This window comes from Aulostomus chinensis, chromosome 17 (assembly GCF_037954235.1).
Source record: "Aulostomus chinensis isolate RoL2024-O1b breed Wild chromosome 17, RoL_Achi_v1.0, whole genome shotgun sequence".
NCBI classification, from domain to species: domain Eukaryota; kingdom Metazoa; phylum Chordata; class Actinopteri; order Syngnathiformes; family Aulostomidae; genus Aulostomus; species Aulostomus chinensis.
The window spans coordinates 18,275,794-18,288,026 of record NC_141336.1 but is presented as its reverse complement, the minus strand read 5'-3'; the positions used below and the strand labels follow the sequence as shown (position 1 = coordinate 18,288,026).

The following is a 12,233-nucleotide window of genomic DNA, read 5'->3' as shown; positions in this document are numbered from 1 at the left end:
AACAGGAAACACTGCAAACTTAAGGGAAAAGCTCCTGTGAGAGGTTTTCGGTAAATACCAATGTTCATTTTGGCTCGGTGAGAAACACTTCCAGACAGTTGTCGGCACATGACAAGCAAACAAGGCTGGTAATTGATGTAGCTCTGCCTGCTTCCAGTCTGCACAGTCATGCTGTCCTCTTAATGGCGGAGCTCCTGCACCATCATTTGGGTCCTTGTGGTTTGGGATGATGCACGTCGGCATGTGGTCGCCATTTTCAAAACCATTAACCTTTCGATCAACGTGAGCCCTCCCTAGGATGCGTTTGTGTGCGTGTACAGATTGTCTTTTAGTATCGGGGTTTAATAAGTATATCTTGATATTCCCCGGAAGATGTTTGGAGAACTTATGACTCTTTTAATTGTTAGTAGACCCAAGCAATTAGGCCAAATGATTGTTGTTAATTAAATACTTTCTGTGCCTCAACCCGTGTGTTCTGGCTGTGAATGCGTCTCTCAGTGGTGGTGTGATTTGCTTCACTGTGCTGTTTGTCCCACACTTACAAGAGCACGGTGGGAGATAATGACACAAATCCTCTACCAGGGCTAGGCTCTCTAATTACACCTACTCTTCTGGGGAGCTTTCACACTATATTAACCTTTTTTTTTTAATCTCTTCTTGTCAGCATTAATGCCTTTTGTGTCATTTACTTTCCCCTGCTTGTTGAAAAATTCAGGATGCATGAAGCTCATAAATCACCAGAAACTTTGGGCAAGTGTGAGGGAGCAATGACAGCTGCACGATTTTGGGAAAAACTAAGCCTCAAAATGTGATTATTTTGACTGTCACTGTGATGGAATTTGCGATGTCGTTTTTCCAATTTTGATTGAAAAACCCATTAAAATGATTTTGGTGTGATTTTGTTGGGATCTTTATCAAAAAAAAGATGTTTGTTTTTATTTAGGTCTGTAGAACATGATGTGTGTCTCTGCAGAACTGCAATATGTTATTTAAAATGGTAATTTCTACACCATTAAACTTAAACAAATATTGCACCTTCATGCGGTTTGAAAATAGCAGAAGGCCATATTGCAATTTCAATTAAATTTTGATTAATTGTGCAGCCGTCTGTCCCATATCATGCCCTGCTTTCCTGATTTTACGTGCGCTCTCTCAGACAATTAGTGTGTTGCAGATGTTGGTGCTGTATTGCCTTGATTTGCTCTGTATTTGCCCTCTCGACCTCCTCCGCTGTCATGTTCATTTCTCAGTTCAGAGGTTTATTAGCATGACATAAAGATTCATTTTTCCCTTTTGTTCATTTCTGGAGAAAACCCGTAGAGCACAAGGACATGCACTGATGTTCTGCTCAAGTTGAAAGATTTTCAACTGCCAGGCATCAGTTCATGCTGCAAATTGATTCTTTGCACAATTTAGCAGAAAAATATGCTTTGTCATTGGTCTGAACTTTCCCCAAAGTCTTCTGAAAGATTATTCACTTACATTTGACTGGGTGAATCATTTCTGTTTTCAATACTCCTCCTAAAACCCAGGTGTTGTACATCTGTTATAACGAACCAACTCGATGCGGAACATAATTTGTAACTCTGTGCTCGTCATCATTAGTAAACAGCAAGGCTGCTCTATCTGCAGACTGCAGCCATCTATGTATATCTGAAGAGAACAGTGTTAGTAGATGTTAGTGTCAATTTGTCAACGACTGTGATTCCTCCAGTGGGTGTCTCTTCAGTGAAGCCTGGTACAGAAACACATCATGAATGACAATACATTGTAGACAATATCTGTACTAATCTTGCACATTATTATCCTATATTATCAGGGTGCAGTGGTCAGCACTGTCGCCTCACAGCTAGAAGGTTCCGGGTTCAAGTCCCGGCTCGGTCACGGGGTCTTTCTGTGTGGAGTTTGCATGTTCTCCCTGTTCCTGTGTGGGTTCTCTCTGGTACTCTGGCTTCCTCCCACCGTCCAAAGACATCAAGAGGGGACGAGGCTGATTGACTCTCTGAGTGTGAATGGTTGTTTGTCTATATGTGATGGAATGGTGACCTGTCCTGGGTGAGCCCCGCCTCTCGCCCGTAGCCACTGGGATCGTCTCCAGCCCCCGCGACCCTTGACAGAAATAAGCGAAAGAAAATGGATGGATGGATTATCATTTCAACTGTTCATGCTTTATCTGAAACTTAGGTCAATGTAAAAGTTCCTGCTGAATTGATCAAATAATTTTTGCGAAAAATAAATAAATAAAGCCAGAAAATTTTGGCAAAATTCTTTAAATTTTGTGTCACTCATGCCGGCACATGTATAGGTTATGATAGAGTAAAAGTTCCTGCGTCAAGATTGAATGATTTTATGAAATATCTGCTTTTTGCTGAATATATACTGGTACATTTGACATTTAGATTTCTCTGTTCATTCTTACGTGTGAACAGATGTTTCAGATAATCTACAGTCCTAAAATGATTTTAAGTGTTAACAAGTCATCGAAAATAATTTGTGAAAATTGTGTATTATAATAATGCGGCTTCTTGCATCCCTGTGCAGAGGACGGACCCCCAGCTCCTGGCGCAGTTCTACTATGCTGATGAAGAGTTGAACCAGGTGGCCACTGAGCTGGACAGCTTGGACGGCAGGAAGGACCCTCAGAGATGTACACTGCTGGTCAATCAGTTCCGCTCCTGTCAGGTCTGTTGGGAGAGAAGACACTTCCTTCTTTGTGGTTCATGTCCTAAATTTAAATAGATATCAGTCACAGCTATTCTATAATGGGCAAATGGAGCGAAGCTGGAATAGAGATAAATTAACCATTCACCAGCTGAGATTTGACTCTGAGCCTTTCACTTCTACGATTTTTAAGAGTTTTTAATCACATACCCACCTGGCTGGACTTTGGTTTGACCTAGAATCTAGAGGCAGACGATACCCTTATCATCTTTTTCCGGATGTGGGCCACTATTGCTTTACCAAACATTACTTGGCCAAGTTCCTCTATAAAGCATTTTTGCTGATAAGGTGAGATAAGGGCGGAGTTTGAAAAGCACAGAGACTTTGTTTGGAGGCAGCCAGTGGACACACTTAATTTACTTTGATAACGCAGGGCTGTGTGCCAAATGCATTTTTAGGACATGCGCTGAAGACATTTTACAACTGCAGTTGTGAATGAAGTAATTGAGAATGCGTGTGGGTTTAGAATTGGTCTTTTTTTTCTTTATGGTACTTTCATGTGCTAACTGTTTTACGAGATCCATTTAAGATGTGGTCAGAAAAGTCATAAAACCTTGATGATGCTTTACTGTGAATATTGTGACAGTGTTGCCCTGCTGATTCGGCGAAGCAAGTGCCGGTCGTCACCACTAGTTGTGGATTTATTTGTCGATAGCGATACAGGTTATTGTTTCAGGTCCATGTTATGGTCAGGGCTGAGTGGAGGGCGAAGCTGTGCGTGAGTGATGGCTGCCATGCTGCATTCATGCAGGGAGAGCTGGAGGTGGTATAGGGAGGTCGTCATCAGGCCCGGTGTGCCTTAGCCCCCCCAGCATCACTGCACACAGGGGAGAACCACTTAATAAGGTCATCACTTAATCCCCAACTGTTCTAGCTGTCCCTTATTCTTCCTTTTCACCATGTCTTCTTGATTTTCATGTTTCTTTTCCCCCTCTTTTGCCTTCCTCTGTCTTAGTTTCCCTCATCTGTTGAAAAAAATGAACATGCTAAATTGATGATTTGGGCATATAAGCTTTTGGACAATCTCTCTTTTTTAGCAGCTGTTATTGCTAAGCTGTGCTTGTAAGTCAAATTAGTGTCTCATATCTCATTTGACAAATGCTGTCAAAGATGTTTGACAGCAAACTCTAAGCGCTTCCATGTTCAGAGAGGAGTCTTTTCTGTGCCATGCCCCCTCAAGGGCTTTGGAGAATGAATTAAGCAGTGAGACACCACAGCCTTGAGGCCCCAAGAATAGCAGGCAAGTGCACTCAAGCCAAAATTTTGCACTTGAACCTGCCACTGCAGCTATCAGCTTATATTCATGGGCCTCTGTGGGGGTTTCTGGCATGTTGCTCATATTATATTGGCTGTTCTCACGGTGAGGCTTGCTGGAACAGGCAAGTTAGATGGACAGACATAGCATACACAAGAGACAGGTGAAGAGAAAGGGTCAAAAACTGACAGGGGAAAAAGTAGACAGCCTGGAGAAAGAGCGGCAGCTTGTCTTTTTGTCAGTAGCAGGTATCACACCAGAGTCTGTACCCCTGTATGATTTGTGACCAGTAGTACAGATTGCTATCACCGGTGTCCCCTGCTGCGTGGTGCCTTGGCCAAGACACACATACAGCCATAAAGGAATCATTGGTTAAGCTTTCTCTCTCAGAGCCTTTTAATCTTTCTCCTTGGGGCAAGCAGAGAAAGACGCAGTGCTGTGCCTGACAAGATTACAGTGTACAGTGCAGCTGCAGTTGAGTGAAAGGCTCATTGTAAGTCATTGTTATGGCTGTTGTACATGCCAGCAGCACAGAAGCTCTTGATTAGCTCTTGCTGTGTGTGACACTGTATTTTCACTGCTGGAATTATAGGCTGTAGTTCCATGGTTTTATTGAAGGACAATAATCTTAATAGTGTCATGTAGTTTTCAAATTGTTTTCTTTCCCTTTCTTATCACTTGTCTTTTAACACTCTAATGCAATGGCTCTCTTGTAATAGGTGGCAGTTTTTTAATCTGCGGCTTAAAAATTGTAATTAAACTCGACACACTATGCTTTTTGGAAACTTTTTCCCACTCCTTCCACTCATTACTTGTTGAATGTTATTTTCTCTCATTCTCTTTTTGATCTGCAGGACAATGTATTGAACATCATCAATCAGATCATGGATGAATGTATCCCCAGCGACCGAGCCAATAGAGACTTCTGTGTCAAGTTCCCTGAGGAGATTCGTCATGACAACTTGGCAGGGCAGCTGTGGTTTGGGGCCGAGGTAGAGTATTCCCCACAGTTTCAGTCTGGAAGAAAACAAAGTTGTGCAAGTTCTACAAATGCGCTGAAATATACTGCATTTAATTCCTTTAAAACAGCAGTGCTTGCCATTCTAAACATCATTTTCTGTTTTGACTATTCTACGTGTGTGTTCTTGTGCAGTGTTTGGCTGCTGGCTCCATCATCATGAACAGAGAGATAGAGAGTATAGCTATGAGACCCCTGGCTAAGGACCTTACTCGCAGCCTAGAGGAGGTGCGCAACATCACCAGGGACCAGGCCCTGAGAGACCTCAACTTGTACACAGACCGCATGAAGGATGCATTGCGACATTTTGACAGCCTTTTTGCTGAGTTTGAACTCAGGTAATTTCAGGACGATGAGTATAATTCGCGTTTGTCATTTTGTCACGATTTTGGGTTACATTTTGTGAAACATTCCTTCGTTGCCAGCTACGTGTCAGCCATGGTGCCTGTGAAGTCTCCCAAAGAATACTATGTACAGCAGGAGGTGATTGTGCTCTTCTGCGAGACAGTGGAAAGGTGAGTTTAAGGACGAATAAGCAGAAGACATTCGCCTGTTGACTCCTGAAATCAGCCAGAATATTCACACTTATGTGGAGATAAGTGGTGATGTGTTTGTGGTGTGTTCTTTGCTTTTATTTCAGGGCCTTGAAGCTGAGCTATCTCACACAAGACATGATTGATGATTATGAGCCAGCACTGATGTTTACAATTCCCAGACTTGCCATTGTGTGGTAAGTGTTGCCTGGCTTCTCCACTCTTCCGCCCACCTATCGCGACTCCTTCCTGTCCTCTTACAGAATTTTAAATATACTTGTAGTGGGCTGGTTGTGTATTCCGAGGGACCTCTCAACCTAGACCGAAAATCAGAGGACATGTCTGAGCTCTTCCGACCTTTTCGTACTTTACTGAAGAAAATCAGGTACAGTCAGTGAATGTTAAACATTAAAAATCTTTTTGCCTGTGACACTGCAAAAAAATCCTCTACTTTCATTCAATCCAGGGATCTGTTACAAACCCTGACTGAGGAGGAGTTGATGACACTGGAAAGGAATCTCTGTATCTCTCAGGATGGAGAGTTATCTACAGAGCCGGGGCTGGGCACAAATACCACAACGGCACCAGTCCAAGAGAATCACTCCTCCTGCAGCCCCACCACTGAAACCTCCAACGGGAAGACTGAGGAAGACAAGGAGCATCTGGCTCTGTTCGTCTGTCCTAGTAAGAAGGAGGATTTGGCAGAAGTGGAAAAAGGCTGGGAGGAGGTGGAGACAGAAAGGGGGGAGGAGGAGCAGGAGCAGGGTCTGTTGTGTGAGGAGGCAGAGGAGGCTGAGCTGGCCTGCTCTATGCAGTATGATGAGGAGGAACTGGAGCAGCTCAACATGATGGTTTACCGTGTGGGAGATGAAATGTCCACTCTGCTGTCACCTCCCAGTCAGGGTCAGTCCCCAGCACACCAACCTAACAGGGGAGAGGCAGGTGGTGCCAGTGGGGCATCCAGTACTGAGGCCTCTCCCATCAGGCTCTTGGTGAGCAGAGGAAGGACAGGCATCTATGTAGAAGAGGAGGACAGGGTCTTCTTCATGGAGGACCTGGATGCTGCAGGTGACAGCACCACCAGCACCTCAAGGGAGGCCTCTCGATGTGTTGTTTCACCCCCTAAAGATCCAGAGTCTGCTCAAACTGCGCATCAAAAAACCGATCTGCGGTCAGACGCTGTTAAGAATGGCTGGAACCCTGACGCGCCTTCAGAGCAGCCTTGTCTACAGCCCCGCAGGCAGAACGCACACTGTCTCAATGTAAAGCGTACTCCTTGCACCTCAGCCCCCAGCTCTGAAACTCTGCCTTACACTAATGGGTGGGAGATGGGCTTAGAAGGGACTGCGTCTGAAACTGCAGAAGTCATTGCCCATCGTATGGGTGGGATGAAGCTGTCCGCCACCGTGATCTTCAACCCTCGCTCCCCCAGCTTGACAGAGCTGACAGTGGACAAGCTGCTGCTGCCGAGGCCCACTCCCTCAGAGATTGAGCCCTGTGGCCCCCTGGTGGCCACTCACTGCTTGCTTAACTCATGTGTCTGCTGTGGGAGCTGTGAGGATGGCCATGATGATGCTGTCCCTGCTGAGACTGCAGGATTTGGGTTAGGCCTCGCTCTGGGATTAGACAAACATTGTAAGACCCCAGCCCCGACCACCGTCATCCAATCTTCCACTTGCCGTCTACCCCCTCGGGCTCACAAGCCTAACAGTAAAGGTGAACCCTCTCAGGTGTCTCCCCATACTTCCTGCTGCTCGGCTGAGCCCCTGGAAGAGGAAGGAAGTGCTCAGCTGTGTGAGAAGTGCCTGATAGTGGCCCCGTGGCCGGGGCATCACACTCAGGACTGTAGCTCCAGCAGAGGGGATGAGACCTTGCTGTGCGCCCACCAGCAGAGGATAGAAAATAGGCAACAGCAGGCAAGCGGAGGCCAACTTAGGGACAAGGAGGCAGATAAGGACAAGCAAGGAACTAAAGATTCCAAGAAGGACACCAAAGAGGACAGCAAGAAAAGCTCCAGGTTTGCCACAGTCATTACGAGTCTTTATTATTGCTATTGATTTATATTGTGGAGAAGAGTATGAGCTTATTACAAACATTCATCAAATAAATTTCTGTTTAATTTCACTTTATCATTCATTGCACATTTTAATTTTTCTTTCATTTGTCCTTACGTTGCCTCCATAACAGAGCTGTTCGTTCATTCTACCTTTGTGGTCGATATCTACTTTTTGTTTTTTTTAATTTGTTCATTTCTTCTTTTTGGTTGTTTTTAGTTTACAGAGCTCTCCCCTCAGCTCTGTGTCAGGTAGTGACTGTGAGAGTGTGTCGGTCACCACATGTAGTCTATCGAGCAGTGCGTATACTCCCAGGTAACCAATCACCCAACCAAGTGTCAATTATCCATGAATCCTTCATTGATTAAAAGAAATCATTTCATCATTCATGTATCTGACGATTAACTACTCAGATTTTACAGTATCATATCCTGAGTATTTCTGTCTGAGCGTACAGAGTATACCTTTTGCAAATGTAAAGTGGTTCTGTGCCCTCGCTTTCTTTCTGTCCTCCAGCCCTGTCAGCAGTCTCACTCCCAGCTCAGGGATGTCAGCAGACCTGGATCATCAGGAGATCCAGCTGGCCCTGCAAGACGCCAAGTTGGCTGCCAGAAATAAGATTCGATCACGCTTCCACAGCAGCAGTGACCTCATCCACCGCCTCTTTGTTTGTATATCAGGTCAAACCTTGCACTGCAGTTAATTGCTCTCCCCTCTGTCACTTTTGTTGTCCCTCCCGCATTGATGACTTTCTGTCTTTTTGTGTGGTGCAGGTGTTGCTGATCAGCTGCAGACCAACTATGCTAGTGACCTTCGTAGCATCCTCAAGACACTGTTTGAAATCATGGCAACCAAGTGTGAACAGGGGGACAACGATAAGCAAAAGAACGGTGAGGACCAGGTCTCAGGTATATTGATTGCGACAGAAAAGAATTGTAATCTCTTCAACCCAATTGATCGACTTATGTCTTTCACTTCTTTACTTTTTTTTCCCGTGGCACCCGGCAGGTCCTGTTCTACGAAGTGCGGTGCTGGAAGACTGCGCTCTTTGTCAGGAGACCATTTCCTCATCAGAACTAGCAGCCAAGGCACGGGAGGGCCAGTTTGAAGGTCAGTAGATCCACAAACGGACCCAGAATTTAGCTGAAAAATCTGCATGCTCCTCTTCCCCTTCTTCTCCTCAGGAGCAAACTTTCTGAAGATGATGAACCTTTTGTGTTGACTAGTTTTTGGCTCTGTGCAGATCCTCCAGACTGGGTTCCAGATGAAGCCTGCAGCTCCTGCATTGCCTGCAAGGCTCCGTTTACTGTCATCCGCAGAAAACATCACTGTAGGAGCTGTGGAAAGGTATGATCCCTCAAGGGAGCCCAAGAGGCAGAATTCCCTCGTCACTCACTTTGAATGTGTCCCCGATCAAACAAATGACCAATACATTGTGCTGCATCACCATATGGATGCCTTATATTCTGTCATTTCAGATCTTCTGCTCTCGCTGCTCCTCCCACTCTGCTCCTTTGCCTCGATACGGCCAGATGAAGCCCGTCCGGGTGTGCACACACTGCTACATGTTTCACGTCACACCCTTCTACAGTGACAAGGCCAGCGTTTGACCCTATAATGTCACTGAAAACACAGCCCACCGCAGCAAGAGCACATGCAAAGCACAGGTCCGGGACTGTGGACAAAGCAAATGCCCTACTGCTCCAGTAAACCCTAATGGTCACACCTGCCTCAGGAGGTGGCGGGACCAGCCCATCATTGATGACAGAGCAGCGACACGTCCACCTGCCTCTGTTGCTTGAGAGATGTTGGTGCCTAAATGGGAACCAAAGGGTTTGATTCCTGAGTCCAGCCAACACACACATGCCTGGCTGGAGGTGGAAAAGGGTGAGGGGATAATCAGGCAACAGGAGATTTGTGCAGCACAAAAGTAGAACAGGCCATTTGTTTTATTGCTTTAAGTGTATATGAAAGGACTTGTGACATATTTTCCTATGCTTCAGCGAGCTTCCTACATTTGTGCCAGAGCTCCCGCGGGACTCGGATTACTCAAAAGAATGTAAGTCATAATAACCGTGTAAATAAGGATAATTCTGCTAATAACTACACTACAATGTCTCCAGTTAACGGTTGCTATTTATACGGGAACTGGAAAGCAATCTTCATCAGACTTCCAGTCCCAGTATCGCAAAAATGAAAACCGATAGCTTTTACATTGAGATTCTTTCATGCTTTGTAATGGCAATGAATGTGTAATTCTGTATCACATGGTGAATTGAGGTTGAGATTACAGCGAGATAATTATGCTTTTAGTTGCACCTTGGCACGTTTAGTGATCCTTGCGGACGTCACTGTTCACTGAGATGGATAAAAGGGATTTCTTGCTGCTGGATCCCATCAGGTCTGCCTGTGGTGTGTTCCGGTTTCACTGCGGCCACCAGAGCTGATCACGGCCGTTCTAGACGGTTATTGTGATTCCACCAGAAGCGCCACAGTGAGTTTCAGAAGCTTCTCCACAGGCTGCTCTCTGCTCTGCTCCACTAAACACATGCCTAGTCTGTTTTTGATAAAAGCCACATCAATTAACACAGAGCAGATGGAGAGGGGCAGGAAGGCAGACATAAAAACTGCATAGCACTCTATTGATTTTCAGAATAAAAGATTGTGACAGTGTGTCATTTTTCACAATGCAGCATTATCAGGATAAAATAACCGCTAGCACTAGACTAAATATCCATCGGTCTGGATTTTCCCCACCAAGAATGTGAAAACACAGAATGGGCTTAAGTATGTTATCTTGGCCTGTTGGCTACAAATTACAGAGTATAACAAAATCAATCCATTCACACAAAGACTATTTATCCGTGAGAGAAGCACAAAAAAATCAGACCAAAACTTTTCTGAATGCTCCTGGTGGGAAATGAAGCTGCGCAGAGGACGGAACCAAGCTTCGCTTCAGCCTGCCTGGTGGGATCCCGGCGTCAGTCGTCACTGTCGTGTCCATAAGACTACTCGAGGAGAGTTGCCCTCTCTTGGCTCAGTGTGTGATGCAGCACCATGATGTGTACCATGTTTTGACCCAGAGGCCTTCTCAGGTGCCGGCCTACAGCCTACAGGCCAATTATTGGTTGTCTCTTCCTCTCACTTGTTCTCGTGCAATATTGTGACTACTAATTGCAATGGACACTCATATTTTAACAACCCCTTTTTCTATTTAAATTGATAGTTGTAGGTCAATTCGAAAGCGCGACGCTGTGCTGATTTGTGTTTACACTCGATTATTCAGCTCTTGAGGTACCGTCACACTGGAACAGATATTTTTGTGCCCAGACTGACATCATCCAACTTCCTCTACTGCTAGAAACTCTGCTTCCATCACAGTAACTATGTATCTTCCATGCTCGTACAATATATTGCAGTTTTTTTTTGTTTTTTTTTTTAGGGCTGTCACGATATTAGATGGTCATTACAGGATTAAAGAAATCACTATTACGTCATCTGTAACATTTGAACAAAATGGGTTCATTTATTTATTGGGGTTTTTTTGGTCTGTTTTTTTTTTGGCAAATGATTTAGATTAAAGGTCATCGGCATATAAATGATATTACAACCCACATTGTTAAGAATGTGATCCAGGACATTCCTTGCGCTGTATTATTTGTGATATCAAGTGTATTACCAACATCTTAGCAGTACTTCATTTTTATTATTTTGAATACTAGCTTATCGTGACAGCCCTAGTTTGTACTTTTGAACAGCCAAATATGGACCCTTGAGCAACAACAATGTAATACCACTCTGCTCTGACTCACAGCAATTTCTCAGGCATCACATAATCACAAACATTCACTACTGTTGGATCAAACTAGTTTCCATCAGATAACATATGAACTCACTTTGAAAACGTATGTCTTTTTTCTTTTATAAAGAGCTATATTACTTTTATGTATAGAAAAAAAAAAACAAATCATGCAGTGATCAAAGGGCGGATTATCCTATTTTAGAGCTTGGTCTTATTTTGTAAAATGACAGTACATTTCCATGATAAGAGCTGTGTAAAATATTCAACAATGTTATATAGTTTTAAATGTGATGTATATTGAAATAAATTACTTTTTCCTGTTTGAAGATGCTGGCTGATGTCTTTGCTTCTGCGCGACTGGTGAATTTCTAACTTTTGTTCTGCCAGTGTTTCGCTCTCCTCTTTGTGCCACTCCGTTGTTGTTTCAAATGCCAAAACTGATCATTTCTTTAAACTCATTTCTATTCTTCAAACTGCCACACTTGCAGCCGTGATGCAAAGAAACTCATTTATTATGTTACCATTGTTTCAACCTGACAGTCTGAAAGTGGTGTCATGAGATCGTGGTTGAAAGTGCAACATTTTTTTTCTTCATGGTGGCAGCTCTCACCGTTGTTAGAACCTATCGATTCACCTCAGCAATCAGTGAGGTTTTTAAAAAAAACAACAACAACGCTGAATAGTCTACATAGTCAGGAACAACGCTCTTTATATAAAAAGCCATATCACTTCACACCCAGTACACGTTCATTAATCCCACATTTACTTGCATGTTTATCGTTAGCGATTCAATATTGTCTCATCAAATTTCACTAACTGGAAACTGGAATAATTTGTATTTCTAATAACA

At 44.0% G+C, this 12,233-nt stretch overlaps 1 protein-coding gene across 3 annotated transcripts in view; it reads left to right on the top strand.

Moving 5' to 3' along the window:
• The window catches only part of zfyve28 (zinc finger, FYVE domain containing 28), a 24,433-nt gene extending 12,738 nt beyond the window's left edge, over nucleotides 1-11,695 (top strand). Inside the window, exons 2-14 of one of the 3 annotated variants that reach the window (XM_086183222.1) lie at nucleotides 2,542-2,682; nucleotides 4,831-4,968; nucleotides 5,130-5,332; nucleotides 5,420-5,509; nucleotides 5,635-5,724; nucleotides 5,811-5,912; nucleotides 5,994-7,544; nucleotides 7,801-7,896; nucleotides 8,098-8,261; nucleotides 8,355-8,471; nucleotides 8,590-8,691; nucleotides 8,825-8,928; nucleotides 9,060-11,695. In XM_086183222.1, the coding sequence (XP_086039348.1) occupies nucleotides 2,542-2,682; nucleotides 4,831-4,968; nucleotides 5,130-5,332; nucleotides 5,420-5,509; nucleotides 5,635-5,724; nucleotides 5,811-5,912; nucleotides 5,994-7,544; nucleotides 7,801-7,896; nucleotides 8,098-8,261; nucleotides 8,355-8,471; nucleotides 8,590-8,691; nucleotides 8,825-8,928; nucleotides 9,060-9,191 (3,030 nt within the window). In that variant the 3' untranslated portion in view covers nucleotides 9,192-11,695. Of the gene's footprint in view, nucleotides 1-2,541; nucleotides 2,683-4,830; nucleotides 4,969-5,129; nucleotides 5,333-5,419; nucleotides 5,510-5,634; nucleotides 5,725-5,810; nucleotides 5,913-5,993; nucleotides 7,545-7,800; nucleotides 7,897-8,097; nucleotides 8,262-8,354; nucleotides 8,490-8,589; nucleotides 8,692-8,824; nucleotides 8,929-9,059 lie in introns of all 3 variants that reach the window. The other 2 variants (XM_086183221.1, XM_086183223.1) reach the window with 2 other exon arrangements.
• Nucleotides 11,696-12,233: the final 538 nt, after the last annotated feature.